Source organism: Lissotriton vulgaris, chromosome 5 (genome assembly GCF_964263255.1).
Source record: "Lissotriton vulgaris chromosome 5, aLisVul1.2, whole genome shotgun sequence".
Lineage (NCBI taxonomy): Eukaryota > Metazoa > Chordata > Amphibia > Caudata > Salamandridae > Lissotriton > Lissotriton vulgaris.
The window spans coordinates 112,806,415-112,829,377 of NC_141693.1; the positions used below are offsets into that span (position 1 = coordinate 112,806,415).

The 22,963-nt window shown below is 44.3% G+C and overlaps 1 protein-coding gene across 2 annotated transcripts in view; it reads left to right on the forward strand.

Moving 5' to 3' along the window:
• The window catches only part of GPSM1 (G protein signaling modulator 1), a 727,733-nt gene that overhangs the window by 438,059 nt on the left and 266,711 nt on the right, over positions 1-22,963 (forward strand). For both annotated transcript variants that reach the window (XM_086921016.1, XM_086921015.1), the window contains exon 9: positions 11,185-11,311. In XM_086921016.1, coding sequence (XP_086777142.1) covers positions 11,185-11,311 — 127 coding nt within the window. The remainder of the gene's footprint in view (positions 1-11,184; positions 11,312-22,963) is intronic.

Sequence of the window (22,963 nt, forward strand, 5' to 3'; positions counted from 1 at the left end):
TATCTCATGAATAAAATATGTGAATTAAGGGTTTCATGTTCTCTAAGTCAAACATGAGCTCAGTTATGACAACTAGACGCTCATGAACTTGTATATCAAATAGAAGGACATGATAGAATCCGCAAACTAGAATCTATGTAATATGAAAAATATGAAACCATGATATAATATTTCAAATTGGATCTCATAACAAAATATATTAAAATTATATAATATATCAAATAGCATTTCATGCAGTATATCGAGCATTTTTTTAAATCAAATATGTCAATTGGAGTTCATCAGTTAATACATCAATAGTAGATCATTGTTTAATATGTCATGTATGAGCTGTTCCTCTACTGTATGGACTAGAAGCTCATGGTCCAGTATATGAAAGAGGATCTCATGATCTAACATGTCAAATACAAGCTCATTGTCTAGCATATCAAATAAGAACTCATGACAGAATATATCAAATAGGAACTCTTCATTGTGAAATAGGAGCTTGCTCCAATATATCAAATAGAAGCTCTAGTGGAAAATGTGTATAAGGAGTTGATGACGGAATATATAAAAGTGAATCTCATGATATTCTATGATCAAGATAAGCTCATAATAGAAAAAGTGATGGGGAGCTTGTTATCTGAGGATGGGTGGGCGCACACTGACTCACATCCCAGCACTCAGTTTGCCCCGATGCATCATAGTAAATGCCGTGCATGAGAACACTTACTTCGATGACAGGCTTCAGTTTTTCACCCTTGTTGGTGCAGCCAGCGCTGTGTATCTCTAGACACGTGTTTCAGGATAATTGTCCTTCTTCAGTAGAGAGCAACACATTCTTTTTGGGGGTGCTGGAAATGCTGCCCAATGTCTTCTCAGGTCGCAGTACCACTCGCTGGGCGCCGGTGCATCGACCAGAGCTCGTCAGCTCGTTAGCTCAAGGGAGCCTTTTCAAACAGGAGGAGGGTGGGCTCCCTTGAGCTAATGAGCTGACGAGCTCTGACTAATGGACGATCGCAGTGGGATATTTAAATTTGGAGCTTGCTATTTAATATGTGAAATAAGAGTTAACGATCTAATATGTGAAATAGTTGATGATAACTTGTCAAAGAAGAGCTCATCATCAGCTTAGATAGTGAGGGACTGGTGGGTATTCAAACCTGCATGCATTTTTATGTTCCATAAAATATGTGCTGTCTGTATGTGTTTCATATTGTGATTGTCTATATAATATATGTTGATGAATGAATATATATATATATATATATATATATATATATATATATATATATATATATATATATATATATATATATATATATATAAGTTTGGGGGTGATCCGTGAAGTGGGGGCTGAGAAAAAAGGGGTGTCCCAAAACGTGTTTTCCCCATGCAATTTTCCATAGGACCTTTAGCCAGGGCTCCAGACCAAACAGCTGAACGGAATTACACCAAATTTGGCAAAAAGATAGAGTTTGGTTCGCAGATTACCCTTTTTGTTAAATGGTGTAATTCCGCTCAGTAGTTCCTGAGAAAATCAAAAGTAAAATCATAGATATATCTATAGACGAAGTACCGTACGCGTACGATAAGTGTACTGTAAAATGTACAATTACGAGCATGAGCTGCATGCTGATTGGCTGTCAACTGTCTGCCAACACTCAAAACCAGGAAGTGTAGGCAGCCTTCTTGTGCCTCGGTAGAACCGAGGCATAAGAAAACATTGAAACAAACGTGCAAAACATGCAAAGGGGACAGGGTAGAAACACCCTGACCCCCTGGGCCTGCTCAGGGGGTCCCATAAGGACCCCCAAAGCCCAAAAATTATTATAATTTTTTTTAAATTGCGGGATATGCGTATGGTACACGTACCCCGACGATCCCCCCCCCCCCCCCCCAAATTAAGGCACCACTCTGCAAACGTGCCCCCTGGTGCGCCTGCAGAGGGGTAAATGTTTCTCCTTGAATACTGGGGCTCCTTGGGGGCCAAGTAGCCCACCAAGAACCTCCAGTATACGCCATTGGGCTGCCTTGCAGAGAGGTGTAAAGAGGCCACTCCCCTTTTTACACCTCTCTGCAACGCAGACCCCTGGTGCATACTGGAGGTTCCTGTTGGTCTAGTTGGCCCCCAGGGACCCCCAGTATGCAAGGGGAATTAGTTCCCCCCTCTGCAAACGCGCCAGGGGGCTGCCTTGCAGAGACGTGTAAAGAGGCCATGCCCCTTTTTACACCTCTTTGCAAGGCAGCCCCCTGGCGCATACTGGAGGTTCCTGGTGGGCTAGTTGTTCCCCAGGGACCCCAGTATGCAAGAGGAATTAGTTCCCCCTCTGCAAATGCACCAGGGGGCTGCGTTACAGAGAGGTGTAAAAAGGGGCGTGGCCTCATTACACCTCTCTGCAACGCAGCCCCCTGGTGCATACTGGAGGTTCCTGGTGGGCTAGTTGGCCCCCAGGGACCCCCAGTATGCAAGGGGAATTAGTTCCCTCTCAGCAAAAGCGCCAGGGGGCTGCATTGCAGAGAGGTGTAATGAGGCCATGCCCCTTTTTACACCTCTCTGCAACACAGCCCCCTGGCGCATACTGGAGGTTCCTGGTGGGCTATTTGGCCCCCAGGGACACCCAGTATGCAAGGGGACTTAATCCCCCAACTTAAAACGTGCTACCGGGTGCGTTTGCACAGTGGTGGAGGTAGGGGGCGGGGCCTGAGGTGATATGTGTGCAAACATGCCCTGTTGCGCGTTTTAAGTTGGGGATTTAATTCCTCTTCAATCCAGAGATCCCCTAGGGGCCAACTATTAAACAGGTACCTCCAGTAAGCGCCATGGAGCTGGGTTGCAGAGTGTTGCAACGCAGCTCCCTGGTGCATACTGGAGGTACCTGGTGGGCTAGTTGGCTCACAGGGGACCTCAGGATTGAAGAGTAATTGATTCCCCAATCTAAAACGCACCACAGGGCGTGTTTGCACACATGTCACCTCAGGCCCCGCCCCCTTCCTTCACTATTGAGCACAATATCCCTCTAAAATCAGCGGAACTACGAATTCCAATTTACTCACCTGTTATCAGGAGAGACGTCAGTGCTACATCTTTGAGGCCACTACTGATCCTGAAAAGTAATTCTAATCGTAGTTACAGTAACTTGAATTTCCTTCCATAGGCTAACGTTGACTGGTTTCATTTGGAAATTCTTCTAAGCGTCGAATTTTGGAACTTGAAAAAAATCCTCTAAAATCAGCCGAACTACGAATTCCGATTTACTCACCTGTTATCTGGAGAGACCTCAGTGCTGCATCTTTCAGCCCACTACTAATCCTGAAAAGTAATTCTAATCGTAGTTACAGTAACTTGAATTTCCTTCCATAGGCTAACATTGACTGGTTTCACTTGGAAATTCTTCTGTGTGGAATTTTGGAACTTAAAAAAATTCCTCTAAAATCAGCCGAACTACGAATTCCGATTTACTCACCTGTTATCAGGAGAGACCTCAGTGCTGCATCTTTCAGCCCACTACTGATCCTGAAAAGTAATTCTAATCGTAGTTACAGTAACTTGAATTTCCTTCCATAGGCTAACATTGACTGGTTTCACTTGGAAATTCTTCTAAGTGTGGAGTTTTGGAACTTTAAAAAATTCCTCTAAAATCAGCCGAACTACGAATTCCGATGTACTCACCTGTTATCAGGAGATACCTCAGTGCTGCATCTTTGAGGCCACTACTGATCCTGAAAAGTAATTCTAACCATACTTACAGTAACTTGAATATCCTTCCATAGGCTATCATTGACTGGTTTCAATTGGAAATTCTTCTAAGCGTCGAATTTTGGAACTTGAAAAAAATCCTCTAAAATCAGCCGAACTACGAATTCCGATTTACTCACCTGTTATCTGGAGAGACCTCAGTGCTGCATCTTTCAGCCCACTACTAATCCTGAAAAGTCATTCTAATCGTAGTTACAGTAACTTGAATTTCCTTCCATAGGCTAACATTGACTGGTTTCACTTGGAAATTCTTCTGTGTGGAATTTTGGAACTTAAAAAAATTCCTCTAAAATCAGCCGAACTACGAATTCTGATTTACTCACCTGTTATCAGGAGATACCTCAGTGCTGCATCTTTCAGCCCACTACTGATCCTGAAAAGTAATTCTAACCATACTTACAGTAACTTGAATTTCCTTCCATAGGCTAACATTGACTGGTTTCACTTGGAAATTCTTCAAAGTGTGGAATTTTGGAACTTTAAAAAATTTGTTTAAAATCAGTCGAACTACAAATTCCGATTTACTCACCTATTATCAGGAGAGACCTCAGTGCTGCATCTTTCAGCTCACTATTTTCCCTGAAAAGTAATTTTAACCGTACTTACCAGTAACTTGAATTTCCTTCCATAGAATATCATTGCCTGCTATATAAGATATATATAAATTAAAAATATATAAAATAAAAACAAAATATATTACAATTCAATATTTTTAAAAACCTTTTTTTCAATTTATATTCAATATATGTAATGTAATTTAAAAAATAAAATATCTAGAAATAAATACTTTAAAACAATGTAGTAAATAAGTTTAAAAAATATCAATTAATACATTTAAAAATGATCATTTACAAAACCTTTGAAATTCACTGAAAAAAAACATAGGTTTCAGCCACGCCATAGTTAGGAATTAGCATTTAAAAAACCTTAGAAATTCACTGAAAAAACCATAGGTTTCACACATGTTATAGTTAGCTGGACATTTCACTCATACAAAACCATTGAAATTCCCCCGTTATAGTTAGTTCAGCTAACTATAACTCCTGCGCCCGCAATGCACTGCTGATGACGTCACATATTACATCACTCATGACATGGTCAGTAAATGCTAAAAAAGCAAATGTACTGGCGGTGACGGAAGGGATTTGGAGTGGGGAATTCCCCACTCTAATCGTTCTGGGGATGTGAGCTTTTCTTCAGGACAAATGTATATACAGCATCAGCTGGATACGAAACATTGGTGTCTAATGTCCACACAGAATGAAATAATCATGCCAAGTACGGGAAATGACTTTGAGCAATGGATTACTGTTGCCTTAAACAATAAGAACTGTTTCTGATTAACCAAGACTTACTTGTTTTTCCCGGTGCATTTTGGAAGATGTAGGACTATGAGTCATGTGACACCAAAACACCTATAACAATGCACGCAGATATGCACCTGTGTTTGAGCTTTCTCTCCGTGATCAAGGCTAACCCCGAAACATGTTGGACTGAGAAAGCTCCTTGAAATTAATGCTACCTTTCAAAACGCTTGACATATAAGGAGTGAATTGGATTAGTTCCACATGACAATTGACGCAGCAGTATATCGACCTCAGGAAGTAAATTAGGCAAGAGGACCTTAATGGCCTTTGAACTCCTGAACTTCCAGGTTAATCTCTGATGGCCATTCAACACTGACTCCGGATCTATCAAGTCGTCTCCGCTCACGCACACATTTTTCGTCCAATCCTGCCTTTTTCCTCCACGCACTGGTAGCTCTGCTTTTCCATTCTAAATCGAGAAATATGAGTCGCAGATGTGTAGAAAGGAAATACGAGAGCCGTCATCTCGAGGTAATAAACAGCACTGGGTGAGCTATTCACATCTGGCGTGGCATATTTTCGGATCTCTGACCAGGTGACACGAGATATTTTGACATCTCTGACATCGTGTATTTGAACATCTCTGACTATATATTTTGAGATTTCTAACATGGTATACTTTGGGACCTCTGACACTATATTATGGGATCTCTGATGTGGTATATTATGGGATCTCTGACATGAAATATTTTGAGATCTGTCAGATGTGCGCGCCATTGAAAGGTGTGGGTCAACTCGCAGTTCATCCTTCCGATGTCACATGTCCGTGCTGTATTTGCAGCAGTGAAAGTGTGTTCATTGGCACATAAGGAAGTCATGCTAAAATAAATTTGTGTATTTATCGGGCTTGTCTCTATCAGACTAGACCAGCTTGAGGAACTCACCACCACTCACCTTATTACACAGTTAATTCATTCGTTCATTAGGGGTTGAATTGATGGGTGGGAATCTCCTCTTTCTGTGCCGTTGTTGTGAGATATTTGGAGAAGTCGGGGGCTCACTGTGGAGTTGCACTCTTCATACAGAGCAAGAAGTGCTCCTTGTTAACAAACATTGGCAAATAAATATGCCTGGGTTTTCAGAAAGTCCTGGGTAAATCATAAAAAAGCCTGCTGCGGTGAAAAAACCCAAAACAAGTAACAAACGATTTCATCATACAGAATGTATTAAATAAATTGTTTAATCTGTGATTATTCACTGTACTTTTGAGATGTAAAATGGTCCCTCATTCGCTCGACAGGAGGCGGAATGACACACCAAACAGCCAAGAGCATGAGGCAAGAGACAGATGCTCCTATGGGCAGATCCAAAGCCCAGATGCACTGTTCATGGTTTGGTGCTTTTCCTATTCTCCATGACCCCACAAACTCCTTTGTCCCTTTTGTGTGACCCATTCCACCTGATTGCCATTTTCCAAGAGATCTTTTTTAAGTTCCCTTCAAAGTACTCAGCATTTTCCTCATACTGAGCATCTCACCCAAATTATACCAATATTGCCCATTTAGATAGAACACACTAGAATCTGACAATATTTCCAAGCTCGGTGGTGCTTGTTTCCTTGACCTCAGAAGTATGACAGGCTGAGTTGGCCCCGCTGAGATTCAAACGACCTACTCGTTATGCATGTTTCTCATCAGTGAGGGCACTAACCCAATGAACCTTCAGCATGTTCTAGGGCGGACAGAAAGCACACTAAGGGCTCTTGGTAACTGCCGAGCTAACTGGCTACCACAGACCTACTTACCGGCCATCGTGCAGAGCACCAGCCCCCCCAGCTGGGGTCTTTCAATAGCAGCACCATGCATGGTGGGCGGGTCACTGCATGCTAGCAGAAAAGGCTGTTAGTAGCCCTGAACCTGTCATTGCAAATCATTAGTTTCACGTTTGTTAGTATTATTAGATCAATTAAAGTGTACTACAACTCCCAGAATCCAATGTTGTGTTAAATAAAAGCCAGCAATATTATTTTTAAACGAAATTTTCTTTGATTTTTTTTTATTGCTGCTTTTGCTTTTGAGAACATTTTTCCAAATGAATGTTAGGTATCATAAGGAAAGTGAATTGAGTCTTTTGTCTATATTCGTCGTATTGCCTTCAAAACTAGTAATGGGCATTAATCTTTTTTGAACATAATTTAGAACAAACATAAGAAATATTATTTTTTGACGTCTCCGAGTGATGGGTTATTTATGTTAACGCGGAGTCTAAAAATGCAATGGACTCTAACTTTGTCATCCACACCAGTGATGTAGCCAGGGTGCCATTAGCGCTAATGCATACAAGGAAAATTAGGTCCCATACCTGGTCTGACAGTCAATAACAGCCATAGTTGGGGTGCAGTGGACCCCTCAGACCACAGGGCTCTGGTGCTGCTGCATCTGCTGCTCTTTTGTTTGCTATGATCCTGATCTAAGTGCTGATTAAGGCTCGGGGTATTTCTCCCAGAGTAATAACTACGTGTGGAATACCCCAAGTTGAAATTCCAAATGGCCTGGAACTATAAGGTTTAAATACTCCTACTCGGACATTCCAGGGTCCATTAACATTGGACCAGTCAAGTTGCTGCAGGGCAGGAGCGACAGGCAGAAGCATTTTCCTGCCCCACCCACCCCGTGCAGCGGCCCGGGAGGAGCAGACAATGCTCTCGCTAGGCCCATTCTTATTTTGGGTGGGAGACTACCCACCGCAATGTATAATCACTACCCTTGTCAGAGTGAACACTCAAAGTCACTCAGTTAACGGGAGCTCAACCAAACGGAAGCTATGGCTTAGAGCAGGCAGGCTTAACTCAGAGCAATGTGTAAAGTATTTATGCACTACTAAAACAGCAAAAAAAGCAAAATGTTAAATAATAAAACTCCCAAAATAAAATTAGAAAAATAGAGTAAAATGTAAAAAACAAAAGGAAAAAATCAATAAGGGGAACCGGAGATATGATTTTTTTTTAATTGTGAGTAGAAATGCTGCCAAAAAGTACAAAGCGCCAGTGATAGGCAATTGTTGCAGTAGATCGAGACCTATGGGCAATTTGAGGCTGATCGTGGTGGACCATGGGTCGGATACACCAGGTTTGTCCTAGTCAAAGATTTTACCATTTGTCATAGTGCTTTAAGTCCCAATCCACCAACATTTTTAAAGCCCCCAGTACCCCATGGAAGGCACCTAGAGGCTCACAGGGTATCAAGCAGAGGCCAATAGCAGGGTTCAGTCTAGATCCAGTTGCCATTGGTCACCTGGGTACTTCCAGGAAGAGGACTCTTGAAGCTTGTTCTGTCTCACTGGATTGAACTGGAGGTCAGCCTTGTGAGACTTGGAGTCCATTTTTGTGTTAGGAGCAAGCTGGAGCGGCTCCTGTCCTCCAGGGCCCCTCTCAGGCCACATGCAGCAGTCACTGTCCTCTTCTGATCTTCAGCAGGCCCTGGAGGTGTACTGAAGAGTGTGCCTGGAGGTGCCACATGTATGCCTGCCACTAGCTAGTGGGTGAGAATGTCTCCTGGGCATGCCCTAACCAATGGGGTAAAAGTTCCCAGGACCAACGCTACCCACTTCGGCCATTTTCAAGATGACAACATCATTTGCCCTCCCCCCACCCCAAATATGGACTCTGAATGCTGCAGTTTTATGTGGGCAGTGTACAATGGTGATCTAGTGTCCTCCCACATCTAATACTGCAATACAATAAGAGGCCGCCACGGTACCCACAATAAACCTAGAGATAGAGGTCTGGTACTACAAAAGCAGAGTTCTGCAGCAACTAGACAGTGGATTCAGAAGAATTGTCTTGGCATCCTGGAAGCTCCCCTTTCAAGTTTGTCTCAAGGGCTATGTAAACCCAGCAGCCTTGTCGAGCAGGATTTGACATTGCAGTGTCAAAAGTGGTGACCACAGTCCCACCATGCATATTCAGTGAAGTTCAGAGAAGTCATCTCTACCCATTCAGGTCAGTCATTCTTTTGCTCCTTGTAGGCATTTCAGGCCTATTCAAGGCTAATAACAAGTTGGGGGCTGGCTGAGATTTATGTTAATTGGCCTGCTGACGGTACAGGCAGGTAAATGGTAACTTAGTGAAAGTTAGTTTTCCTTAACAATTATTTTTATGTAATCTGACTTCACAATTGAATTGGATTTTTAATAACTATTAAAAATAGTTACTTCATTATTTTTGGAGCTGGTCCCTTTCCCAAGATACTGTATTAGTAGTTTAATCTGTACTCTGGTTTTCGGTATAGGACAGCTCGGCCTTCCATAGCAAAATAATTTTTAACATTACATTTCTACTTGTACTGATTTTAAATAAACATACACCATGGCCATTGAGCTACAAAGCCTAAAGGGGTAATTTATATATATTTAAAAGTTTTGACCCATCAAAAGGGTTTATTTTGACAGCTCGAATTGCAGTTTTACCAGTGCCACGACCAGGCTACAGTGAAAGGCCTGAAGCCATGGTTGCACGGACCCTGTAGTGGGTGGTACAATCGGTGCTGCAGTCCACCAGTGACATTTAACTTCCAGGCCCGGGGTACACTTTATACCATATATTAAGGAGTTATGTACAAGTAAAATATGCCAATTAGGAATATGTCAAATCAACAATGTTTAAAGAGGGACCACAGGCACTTCACTGATGGTTAGAAGGGGTAAAGTTCACATAGAAAAGGCAGTTTTCCAACGCCTTCTCATTCATTTATATATTTGTATGTCTCTCTCTCTCTCTCTCTCTATAGCTCTCTTTCTCCTCGTAATTCTTCTCTCTCCCTTTTTATATCTCACACCTCCTTCTCATTCTCTATCTTTTCTTTTGTTCTCCTTTAACCTCCACTCCTTTCCTATTGTTTCAGCTCCCTTTCGTCTCTATAAAAGTCAGTCCTTCAGATAAGATTAGTAGTACTCGCTGCCTCACTTTTCTTGAAAGTTATTAATTCAACTCCTGAACTACACACCACCAGCTTCCAGGCCACAGGGAACACTTAGAAGAGTATTCTCTCCCTACATTCTCAGTCCACCTCTGACATTAGCCGTTTTGTACAATGTACAACACCCTCCTCTCTCCTCCATTTTTTTCACTGTCCTTTACTTCCTCTTATCCTCTTGTGTGTTCTTTGCAGCCCCTTTGACCATATCTCTTCCCATCACTCTCTCAATTGACTGTCATTCTCTCCTTTCCTGTCCATACCTCACATTCCTGTTTACTCTGTCCTTCTCCATCTATCATTCTCTCATTTCCGCTTCCTGTCATTCCTTTTATCTTTTGGTTATGCCTATATTTCCATTTTGTCATCTTTCTTTCAGTCCTTTCTACCATCCTCGTTTCTTTTACCCTCCTGTTTTCCTTCACCTCTCTTTTATAATTTCCTCCCACTTCACAACGTAAAGCGTTACTCACAACCTTACCCTTTCCTCATCTTCCACCAGCTCATATCCTCCTCCCTTGTCTACCTTTTACTTCCCCTGCCCCTTCTCCCTCCTTATTTCTCATTCCCCTTTGTTCTTCTGTCGTTCTTGGTCTCGCTAACTTTTGACTTTCTCTCTCCTCCTCTCTCTCCCATTTGTCCTCTTTCACTTCTTTTGCTTTCTGTTTGTCCCTCTCTCTCTCACCCCTTTCTCTCACTCTTTCTTTTCTCCATCCCCCTTACCCTTAAACCTTTGTCTCTTACCTATCTCTCTCTTATCCTTCATTCCATCTTCCTCTATTCGTTTCATCTTCTCACACTTTTTTGTCCTCTTTCTCACGCCCTCTCTTCCTCCCATCTCTTTGTAGCTCCTCCTTTCAGTTTTTACTCTTGCTTTTATTCCTCTCTATTCTTCTTGATCCCCCTCTACCCACCTTCCCATGTCCTCTATAGTACAGTGTTTCTAGGACAGGGCACCTGGGACTAGTGTAATCTTCAGTGAAACTCTGAAGTTGAAAATGTTCTGTCACTCATCAGCATTATCATAAGGGTGGGCGGATGAGTGCTGTCAGGTGGTAATTAATAAAGAGGTTTATCGCACAAAAAACCCTCCAGCCCAGAAGGGCTCGGTGAGGTACATCCCTACTGGTGAGAGAGGTTGACCCCACGCTTCCTCTTACAGATTGGAGACCGGAACGGGGAACTGACTGCCCGTATGAACATAGCGCAACTCAAGACTGCGCTTGGCATGAACGCAAAAGAGGAAGACGGCGAGGTGTCCCCACAGTACGATGGGTACGAAGCTCAAGGTAGGTCAGGAAAGCTCTTCTTAAACGGCATTTGGACGCCACATTTTTCTAAAGCAGCAACTTTAATATCAATACACCTATTCATCAAAGGTTAGCGTTGGGACACGACTCGTAGTAGAAAATTGAGTTCCAGAAGTCAAAGGGAAAACAACTTGGAGCAACCAAGACTTATGTGCCCGGTAGTGAGCTTTTGATTACTGATAATAAGTAAATGTCTTCTCAATATTTGTGCAATAAATCATCCATCACAGCAGATGGCTGCTCCCTAATGCAATGCTACCAAAACTACTCCCTGAAATGGGACTACCTCCTGCTGTTTTCACATCCTGAGTAAGGGGTGCGTAATTATTATTTAGCTGAAAAAAGTTTTGCGAGAGAGACAGACTGTGCATCTTCCCAAACATGTGCAATGTGACATCTAAACAAGACTTCTCCTGCAGATAACATTCAACACCAAAAAAAAACAAGCATTAGAAATGCAATAGTTCTCGCCTTTTTTTTTTAGTTAGAGCTATTGGCTTTGCTAAACAGCTACCTGACAGAAATTGCCACTTTGCAGGTGCCGAACAGATCATTGATCTGTGAAATGGCCTGAAAGCCTAAAACGATGTTGATAGCCTACAAAATAAAAAGGCAGATCAGGATGACCAGGAGGAACCGCTGACATATTGGGATGGCCAACGCAAGCAAACAATGAGTGAAACCGCCTGGGCATGACCCAAGCATGCAAAGGGTGGGAGTGCACCAATAAAAATCCTGTATATCTAAATGGGACAACAATGAACAAATGGCAATTCATGGGCATGCCAAAAGCCGATAGAGGAGATAACAGGTCTTGCAGACAGCCCATGCATGCTGCCTAGGCTCGACCTAAAAAGTTTACTACCGGAAAGAAACGGATTTATCGGGTATATTTCCAGGGGAAAAAACTTTTTTTTTATTTCAGGTTGGGGCATTTACGCACCATTTGTTTTAAAACGTCACCAACTATACGACATTGACAAAAGTCAACTTCTCAAATTTCACTCTGCCCAAATCCTGAACAGATCACTGAACCAGTGGGAAAGATTAATTTGGTGCATCACGAAGTGTGCCAATTGATCGCTGATGAGGCTTGCCAACCCCTTTCCGTGTGCCCAAGATCTTGAATGGGGCACACCTACGCATTTCCTAAAAGGCAAAACACATGCAAACTGTATAATACAATTCCAAAATGCAATATTTGTTCTGTAATCTAAGTAATAATCCAAGCAGTAACAAAGCAATAAAAATATTAACAATTATAGTGAGATATAGTAATTTAACCTCCTAATAACTGTTTGAATATTAAAAAAATGTAACTCTGCAAAATGGCAAACAGTAGTGCACAAGTCTCTCTCTAATGCAAAGGCATACCAAATTGGTTGCCTCTGTATTCTTCGAATATTAATAGAATTGATTGTGTTTTTTATAAATCTGTGCTTCATCCTCAGATCAGTGCAAGATCATTGTTTCACAGTTGGGTGACACACTAACGTTGATAAAACGATCGCCTTAAAACCAGCTTAATGTACTTTAAACGTAAATCCCATAGGCTAAGGATCAGAGTGCATTGGATGATGGACTGGTTTGATGCGACCACCTCTCCTGGCAACTGAGTGAAGCTTGGTCCTCAGGAGCGGGTTTGGGTCTTGGCAGACCCACCATGAGAGCGAGGCAAGCATGGATTAAAGCAGGGCTTGAACCACTGAAGAAGGTTTGGAACTGGGGACAAAAGTGTTATTAACATAAAATAGTATCATTAAAAGTTCAAAGTCCATTATAATCCTCTGGGTTGAGCAGACTCTGCTGGAGGGTCCAAACCCTCTCTCGTCTCACTCAGGCTTCAGATGCCAATGTTATAATCCCTGTTGGCCAAAAAATGCAAGAACAAAAAAACAAGCAGTAGTTATTGCAAGTTTGTGCCAGGGGAGACTAGATTTAGGAAATGAGAAGCTTACCCTACAAATTGATCCCCTAATATAACACAGATCTCTGCAGCACAACCTACAGCCTATGAATATTTGTGGGGATTTCAGAGGCCTTTTGCCAGATTCTGCAGGGCTGGGCCATCATTTTGTGTTACACCACTGGGTGCAGTATGATTTATTGTTAACTGAGGTCACCTGCAGAAGTGGGCCAAAATACAGCTCTGTGCCATCACTTCTGGAGTCCAGAGTGGCCTCTGCGGAGTCTGATGGTGCATCCTGTAGTTGCATGGGAGCAGTTGCTGGAAAATCTAACGGGTCCAATCTGGTGCCTGCGGAAATCCAAAAGGTGAGGAATCTGAGGTTAGACCGAGTTCCCTTCAGAAAGAACACTACCGAAGGTAAGTAACTCGTCTTTATTGCTGGAAAGTAGTGTTTCCAGAAAAATATTATAAATTCCACATTTTGTAATCCTGCACATTTACTTTGAGCAGTGTGTAGAGTATGCATGCATATAATTGGCCAAACAGGCATAAATTTGGTTGTCTGGTATACATACGTGTGTTCAAAGTATGATGTGTGAATTTTGTTAGGAGATATGAAATGTGTTATTACACACGTGAAATTTCGCATAATTTCTGATTATTGGGTTACTCTAGTTTTATGTCATTTCCCTTTCTCTGTCGCTTGTTCTGATTGCAAAATGTTCACATATAAGGGACGGTTCTAGCAGAAAATGGCTCAAGGGAACTGTGAAACTGGATGTATGGGGCGACTGCATGAGCTATATACATGCAGTGTCCGGTGCATGACTTCAAACTGTATGGGCAATAAATTGTCCTGGTATCTAATGAGCCTTTTACACGCAAGGGCTTACCTGGTGCACAATGTTTACTCAGACCGTTCACAAAATAAGAGTAAAACACAACCATTTGTCATGCTGCCTAGTCTCACTTCCACCTCATGTCTCTTTTTTCCACCACCCTATTCTTCCTTTCTCTTTATCTCACCCTTGCAGGTTCTTTTTCATCCCTGTTTTCTCCCATTGTCCCTGTTTACTGTTTTCAAATCTTTTTCTTCCTTCTTATGGCTCCCTTGTCTTCCTTTTGTTCTCTCTTACTGTCTGCCAAGGTCTAAAGATGAAAAGCAAGTTGTGGTTCACAAGCACAAGTACAGGTGCCCACACCCACAAGCACCAGCACAAATTAAGCACTCTTGTGGTTTCATGGCCCTAGGTCGATGGATCTAGCAGTTGTCACTGTTTGGCACTTTCTATATAACAACCGATGAGTAGCCCTGGGTCAAGTGTGACACCTGCAGCCGTCCTGGCTCACTGTTCAATAGAACGGGCATTTTTAGGCAAGCCTGGGCAGCGCATGATTGGTTTGTTTCATTGTCCTTTGTAAATTCTGGCTTTTGATTCGTTAATAGATTTGTTAGTCCCTTCTTAGTACCGCCTTGTCTTCATTTGTAACCTCCCATGAGGACTTACCCTTTTGCTGCTGTTGTTACACTGTATGTCTTATTTAGTCTGTGAGCACTATTTTCTTTGAGTTTCTCCTACTGCAGGCACGACATGCTGTCCTGAAACATTCAGTGCGCCATGCCTGCTTTCACTTTCCAAGCAGCCTGGGACAATGGCGCCCATTTCTTTGAAATCCAATAGGTCTTGCATTTGCAAGAGTTTGAGCTATTGGCATTGTAAAATGACAATGCCTTTTTTTATTTATGTGTTAATTGTCAAAACAGATAAATAAAAGGCATTGTCATTTACAATGCCAAGAGCTTAAATTCTCGCAAATGCGAGATCTATTGCATCATACATGCTTGCTAACCAATTCCTTCAATGTTAAAATCAAAACTACAAATACCAGAATGCAGTGCTCTTTTGGCTAAAAGCCCAGAAGCAGCGGAAGTTACCACATACTAGACAAATATGCTGTCAGTTTTAGGTGTTTTCGTTGCTGTTCCATATTGGCCTATTCCTGCCCATATTAGTGTCATGTTAAAGTTGTCCTTTGCTGTTTCATCAGGGTAGCACCGGGCGCTCTTAGCAAGGAAGCCTCCTGCCCAGTAATGGTGTAACAGCCAGGATGCCAGAGCCTCGCAGCCTCTTTGGAGGTCCTGGGAGGCTGGTCTGTTACCTCATTAGCATCGACGTCTCCACTTGGATGTTTAAGTGGCGGGGCAGCTGGGGGGGGGGGGGGGGGGCTGCAGCGCGCGGCCTTCCTGGAGACGTCTCGCTTCACTTCCCAGAAGCGGGGAACGGAGGGAGCAGCCGGTGTTTACCGGCCCTTCATGCCGAGCCAAGGAAGGGAGGGGAGGCAGGGCCTCTTCCAGAGAAACCTGCCTGTCGAGGCTGTGTAAATTCAAGATCTTCCTGCCTCTCCGAACAGAGAAGCCTCTATGGGCGCAAAGTTCCTGGGAATTGTGTTTAACGTCAAACACTTACCTGCCTTGGATGGGGACGCATACTAATATCAAAAACACTGGCCTGCAGCAGATGTGTGATATTCAGAGCTGATATTACATTTATTACACCTGCGCATTATGGGATATGTAGTCTTGGGTCCCGGAGTAGCGTGCTACCCGCCCAAAAGCGCTTCAACACCTCATCAGGGGAAGCAAGCGCTGTATCAATGCCAACCCTTCCATCTTCTATGCCTTCCCTACCCTTTTCAATCCAAATAACAGACTCTCATGTCTACCGCTCAAATTCATTTCATATTACCCTATACTAATCCTTTTTAGGTTCCGGGGTAGCGTGCTACTCGCCGATAAAGCGTGTTGATGCCTCGTCAGGGGTAGTAAACACTATATAAATGCAACTACATTTAAAAGTACAATATATTGAATCGAGTTGACTAACGCACCTGCACGAGTGGTCGAAGGAACGCCCAGGTCTGTAAGAGGTCTGGGGAGGTGGCTAGCAGCCGTGTTATGTAAAGTACTTGTAGGAACGGTGTTAAATCGTCTTCATGATACTAGAAACAAACTTCTTAGCCTAAAGATGATTCTCTCAAGCAGACCCCAACAAAGCTCCCAACAGACTCTCATAGCCAAGCTGACGTCACCGGTGCCTGGCGCCTCTTACCCAGGCTCCCCCCGGGCCCTGCAGGCTTCTCACACCTTTGAGGCTTATACCGTTATTGCAGGTACCATAACACCCGAGTCTCATTATAAAAGGACGTGTCCTCCAGGGAAAGAGAAAACTTAGCAGCTGTGGCATCCGTTGTTGTCTAGCTGCCTCGATATTAGCAAAGACCATAGTATTGTCAGGGGCGGCCTTAGGCATGTGCAAGCTGTGCACCTGCACAGGGCCACCAAACCCCAGGGGCCACCACGCCAATATAGATCCTTAATATACTAATCCTCTGAGGATGGATACATATTTGCGTGGCGGCCCCTGGCAGGGATTTGGCGGCCTCCGGCTCTGTTCCACTTCCAAACACCCTGACCCCCCCCCCCCCTCTTCACTGGCCTCCGCGCTCCGCCCCACCTGGACCCCCTCTTCTAGGGCCCCTACCTACGCTCCCTGCCCAGGGCCACCATGAGCCTTGAGCCGCCCCTGGTATTGTTTTAAGTAAAAATCAATAAATACATATTAATACAGGAGTGTGGGTCCCCTGAAGAACATGGGGGGATGACTAGGTCATATTGCCCCCTCTGACCCGGCTAGGGACAGCCCTGGCCTCCTGTACGCTTGAACTCCTTCAGATAATTAAGTTTTCCATCATTTCCGAGCCCTGTTTCCAGTCAGACACTAGGTGCTTCGCTGCCCTGTGGTTAGGGTTGTGTCTGGAAATTTCATTTACATACCTACATACAGTGGTACTGTGTACTATGGGTGATTTCATTTTCAGCCTGCGTGCCAGAGGAGTGCCAGGCTAGCAGCACAGGTGCTAAGAAGCCCCTTCAGCCTCTGACCCCCCTTGGATGCTGACGCCACCACCATGCCTATCCTGCTTCAAGGGTGATTACCAGTTTGGCGGTCTTCCTACAGGTCGTGCCGCTAGCACCTTTCAGGAACACCACCAAACTCGAAGTCAGACCGCCCGCTGGATTACAAGTTTAAGCTTGCGGGCGCTGCACGCTGCAGTGGTCCCACACTGGTGACATTCTAAGGTTCAAAGGAGAGCCATAGAAAGGCAGCACCGTGGGACCGCCGAAGCACGTTCCTGCACAGGAAGAAATGCACTGTGCCGTGCATTTCTTCCCATAAACTGGGGGTGCAGAAATACAGGGGGGCACAATATGTGCCCCCTGCATGCACCCCCATGCACCTAGGCGACAGGGAGCTCTGTAAGGGCCCCCTGAGTTGCCTCACTGCCACCCTTTCCATGGTTGGCTCACCGCTGTGGATAGGGTCGCGGTGAGGAAACTCGTAATATGCTCAACGGTGCCGGAGCCGCAGCGCCAGCATATTGCTGCCTCAGATTCATGCGCCAACCGCGACATCAGCGGATAGAAGGCCAGTGGCAGCCCAACCGCCAAACTCGTAATACGAAGGATGGACCACCAGTCAAGCGGTTCACGGACCGCCACCGCAACTATGGTCCGCTTTAGTCATAATTGGGCCCTTAGTATTGTGTGGCAGAGCGAAGGGTCTGCTTATACCAGCAGGTCCCAGGTTCCAGGTCCTCTCCAAGCACATTGTTCACGAAGTGCCTAGAAGTTAAATCTGCACAGCAAAGCGCATGCTCTCCAACAGCATGCACCAGGGCTTGCGCATCAAGAGAGCAGCACTTTCCTCTGCATGTGCCCCATTCACAATGGTGAAGACTCGTTGCAGGAGAGTGCAGATCCATGTGCACCCGCCTGCGAAGAATGGATGCACTCGACTCTGCACCTGCACACCTTTGCCCCAACCAACAAGTACTCAATTCGTGATTAGCCTTGTGCACAGGAGCAATATGCCCAGACCTAGTTCTCATTTGTGAAACCAGCCCTGGGCAGTTTGCTGGGTTATTTTGCAGTCGGTGCACTCTGAATTGCAAAAGCGAGGTCCGTAAATCTGGCCCATTGTGCTTTAGGTATTGTCCATTTACTACCTTTTCTTCTATGTATTATATGATTTTGCTTATGTGTCATGGATTTGTTGGCTGGTGTGTTGCACCACTGGTCTGTGTTGGCCTTGCCCTACTCATGGTTACATGATTGGTCGCCTCGTCTGGGGTAGTGGAGCCAGAGCTTGTGCCAGGCTGTTCAATTTTAGGCAAGATACAGCCTCCTTGTGTGGTTGCTGCGCCCAAATGTGATGCATGCTGGAGCTGTGTATTGAGCAGTGTCCATGTTTGGATGGTGGCCTCTTTGGCAAACATTGGTGTTATAAATGAAGTTCTAAAGGGTGCCCCTGCACTGCAGTTGTGGCGGCTACTTGGCACTCCATGTGTGTTTATTTTTATCATGTAGTGGAGTGAGGTGGTTGGGGTGCCACTCTTTTTAGACTGTGTACATACTCCGCATCTCCACTTGACTACGATGGGGCTCTATGCCATGCCCATCTGATGCAAGCCACCGCGTGCACGCCTGTGTTCTTGTCCAACTTGGTTTGTGTGCTTGGCTGTCGAGTTTACCTGCCCCAAGGTGGTGTAAGGCTTGGATCCGCCCTTTGGGCCAACATGAGAGTGCGCGATTATAATTCAAGCAGATTCCATAACCATCTACTATGGCGCGTTGAGTGCAGGATCCGTACACTCGGGTGGTCACAAATGAGCAACTGTCATCCAGCCACAGAAAGCATCCATCACAGTGAGAAAGAAGGGTCTGATAAAAGGAAAAAAAATCAAAGCACCAGAAGTAAATTCCAAGGCTTCATAGGTTTCCAGAAAATAAGAGGGTCCCTCAGCCTTCTCGTTCCCCAGGGTGGAGTCTTCCAAAGCCCAGTGGTCTGAGGGCAGCAGTGATGGTGTCAGCCTTCTGCCATTCCCGGATGTCGAGTGATTCCGCGTGCTGGTCTTATGGACTCCTCGAAGGTCCTGGGAGGTGAATCCATAATCTCATTAGCATTGACGCACTGTTTTTAAGGTTTCATTGACCCGGCAGCAGCTCAGCAGCCTTTGCAGAGGTCTCAGCGCACTTCCAAGAACTGAGGCTGAGGCTGGACGTGTCCGCCAAGGCTTCCTTGTGGATCCTTGGTGTAGGGCCCTGGGGGTTGAGAGCTTCTTCCGGGAAAGCCCCTCTGCAGGAGGACATGTTCACCCTGGTGGTCCTTCATGGCTGCCCCAAGCACAGACTCGCCTGTCCACACTCACATTCAGAGACGAGCCAAAGACAGGCTGCCAGATAACTCTGTCTCACCCAAGACCAGCCTGCTCCTCTCCGGGGGTTAGTTCAACAACCAGATGCATTCTGGGAGTTGTAGTCCTGCTGCACTTCAGTTGATGCTTTTGGTATAACACACTTGAAAACAATGGTTTTCCAAAGCAAAGTCCAGGTCTGGAGCCTGGCGCCCTTGGTGGCGCCGAGTCATCTGGTAGCTTTCGACTTCAGTTGCACAGGTGAACTTCTCTTTTCAGAACCGGATGTAGGGAAGTTTACATACAATCAAAAACAGCGCTGAACAGTAATTATGTAGCTCGGTCACTTTTATGTAGGCATGCTCTCGTGTTTCAGAAGGAGGCTTTCATGTAACAAATAAGTGCATTCCATAACCCCATAGGTAAATGTCTACATGTGTTTACATTGAAATACACTGATGCAATGATTCTTAAAAGGAAATACCTTGTACAGAAGAAAGTCTTCTCCGTTTTTTGTAGAAATTGAGCTGCCTATAGTGTATGCACTCAGTGCCGGATTCACAAACTGCATTTTATATTAACTAGAGTGGTTTTGCAGTGAAACTGCTTATTTACTACATAATGCAGTTCACAACCCTGCAGGTGGAAATATTCACCCCTCCTCCTGTCTTTTCTATGGGGAGTTCTCTATATATGTGAGCTTACTACTTTTCAGTAAATGTGGGAGGGCCTGGGGAATGGTGGGAAGATGGAGAATATCTACTACAAAATGGGAGGGGTAAGGGAAAACTAAGGAAAGGTTTAGGGATGCTACTACAAACGCCCATTCACAAAACATTAGGCAAATTGCTATTCACAAACTACATTTGGGGACTATTTACAACGGTAAGTTTAAACATGAAAATACTGCACATTTAAATGTACTCTCTCACTTTGCAGTAAATCTACTACTTCTGGCTAGTCTCAATTTACAAGAGTTAATTTACTACAAAGTGTGGATTTTCATGTTGCCACCCCCTAAAGTTTCGAACAGAAAAACCAAAATATGTTTGTGTTAAAGAAAAATGTAAATTAGTGAGTGTATTTATTTTAAATCTAGAACAGAATAAAAAAAGCTACACTATTAAATTAATTGTGAAATAAATATTTGCTGAAATATATGAAATTAAAATATTGTCTTAAAAATTAGTTTTAAATGAAATTGATGGAATTATTTTTTAAATATAGTTATATTCATTTTTAAATTAAAAACGATTAAAAAAATAATTTTTTTTTAACATTACATCAAATTTATATATATATTTTGAAAGTAGAAATAAAATAATTTATTTCAGCACTATTTCCAGTGGTGTTCTATTCTAAGTTTCTGCTTTTTGTGTGGGATGGCGCTGCAGTACCAGTGGTTGGCCATGTGTAGTGCTAGACTTACTGCAGGCCTGAGATAGAGTACATTTCAGGAGGTGTAGGCATGATGATGTAAGCCTACACTACTCTTAGATGTAAATTTACACATTGAAATGGCAATTATCACACAAGTTTAGATTTACTCCTAAGTGTTAGAGTAAATTTGCACATAAGTGAATATACATATGTTAATTTCCTTATATAAATAGGGCCCTAACTGTAACTCTGAGAGCTGACGTATGCCCTGACAAGATCATACTTTGAAATCTGCTGGTCTGGGTTTGCAAGCAGTGAGGTCTCCAGTTCATGTGTGACCAGCGGAGTTAGGAAGTTGGTGTTTGCCTGCAGACACTGCAATTCGTAAAAAAAAATGGAGGCAGAGCCAGTGCAATAAATGGGATAATAATAAAGCCCCAGGACTTAAAACGTGGTATCCTTTCAAAATGGAGACGTTTTGCAGACCAACTTGTAACTGCAGTGACCAAAATGTTATTAGAGGTTAAAGCAGAAACTATGTAGATGCCATGCCGCCAAGTGTTAACAACTTCACTTACAGGTATGTCTGCATTTTAAGCCAACATCTTTGCTTGTTGATTCTTTTAGGTCCTTTCTATTCTAGGGACAGTGAAAAACTACAAGTAACAAAGGTCAATGCATTAGGCTGAAAGCTTGGGACTGGATGAAATTGTCAATTTTGATGGAAAAGAAATTCTGCATCTGTTAATTAGCTGTCACACTATACCAGGGTTGGGATGGCCAGGGCCCTGAAGCACAGACCTCTGGAGACAAGACAGTAGGTGGCTCCCCATTGAAGTTTTGGTGGGAAAGTCCCTGGCAGTGATGTGGCTAGGGTTGGAGCCAAGGTCCATAGAGGAGATGTGAAAAGCAACCAGTTGATGGCACCATCTTGAATTGTCCCAGCACGCTGTGCAACAGGGTTGGGACAGGGGTGGAGAGGTGATGTGGGACCCTAGGATTGGCCGAGTGTGCCTGGCTTCTAGAACTTTTCACCTCTATTTAAAAACTCCTGCACAAAGTAGAGGGATTTGCAGTTGTCGGACTTGGACCTGGACTGTGACAGCAGAACCATGGAAAGCTGAAAGGCAAGCCCCCTGATGGACTAGGGACTGTGCCGCAGCTGACCTACGGCAGAACCCAGGACCGGTGGGTATCTCCAAGACCAGTGAGGATGGTTCCCTCATACCCCCTAAGGAGCAGCCGGGGGAAGATCTGGACTTCTGCACCCGAAGAAGGAGAAGGCTCCAGAGACAATGACATAGAGAAAAGTTAACTCAGGGAGCCAGTGGAACCAGCTCCCTGCAAAGTGTTTCAGCTTAGAGGCTAGGAGGTCTGTTTCAAAGGCTCCAGGTGGCTATGACTCACCACCAGGAACAAAATGAGCCCAAGATAGTGCAATTCAGCCCAACAAGGCCCGAGATACTGCAGGGAAAAGGATTTGTCTTTTACCCCAGCCTATAAAACAGAGCCCCATGCGTTCCGCTGCAAGTCCTCGAGATACCTCGGATTGGACTAGTGCCCGGGGGTGATGCAAAGTTCCTTAATTATTGATGAGCCTGGGAGGGGTGTGCATGGGGCCCCAGAGTTTTCTGAGGTCCCAGGACCCCATCCCCTCGACTGGTTCATGCAAAATGGGGTCAGTGACCCCCACGTCGCAGCCGCCGCCAAGAAGTAAGAAGAGGGAGTGCCATCATGCTATGCCCCAACTCCCGCAAAGAAAAAAGGCGCTCAGCACCCCAATGACGGAAGAGGAGTGCGCCGGCGAGTCTCCCCCAAGGATGAAGAAAGGGGGAGCCACATCTCCAGGCCCTACCAGCAGAGCAACAAGCGTGCTTGATGGTGGAGTCGACCCACACCCCATACCCATTGCTGGAGGCACCCACCACGCAAGAAACACCCCCACCCCCCAGCTTCACAGCTAAAAGATAAGCACTCCTGTGGTTAGAACGTTTGTTCTACAGCCCGAGAGTGAAGTCCCCTCTGGTGGGTGTTTATATGGCTGCCAGTTTTGTGGCCTATACTGGTTAAAGAAAGACACAGACACA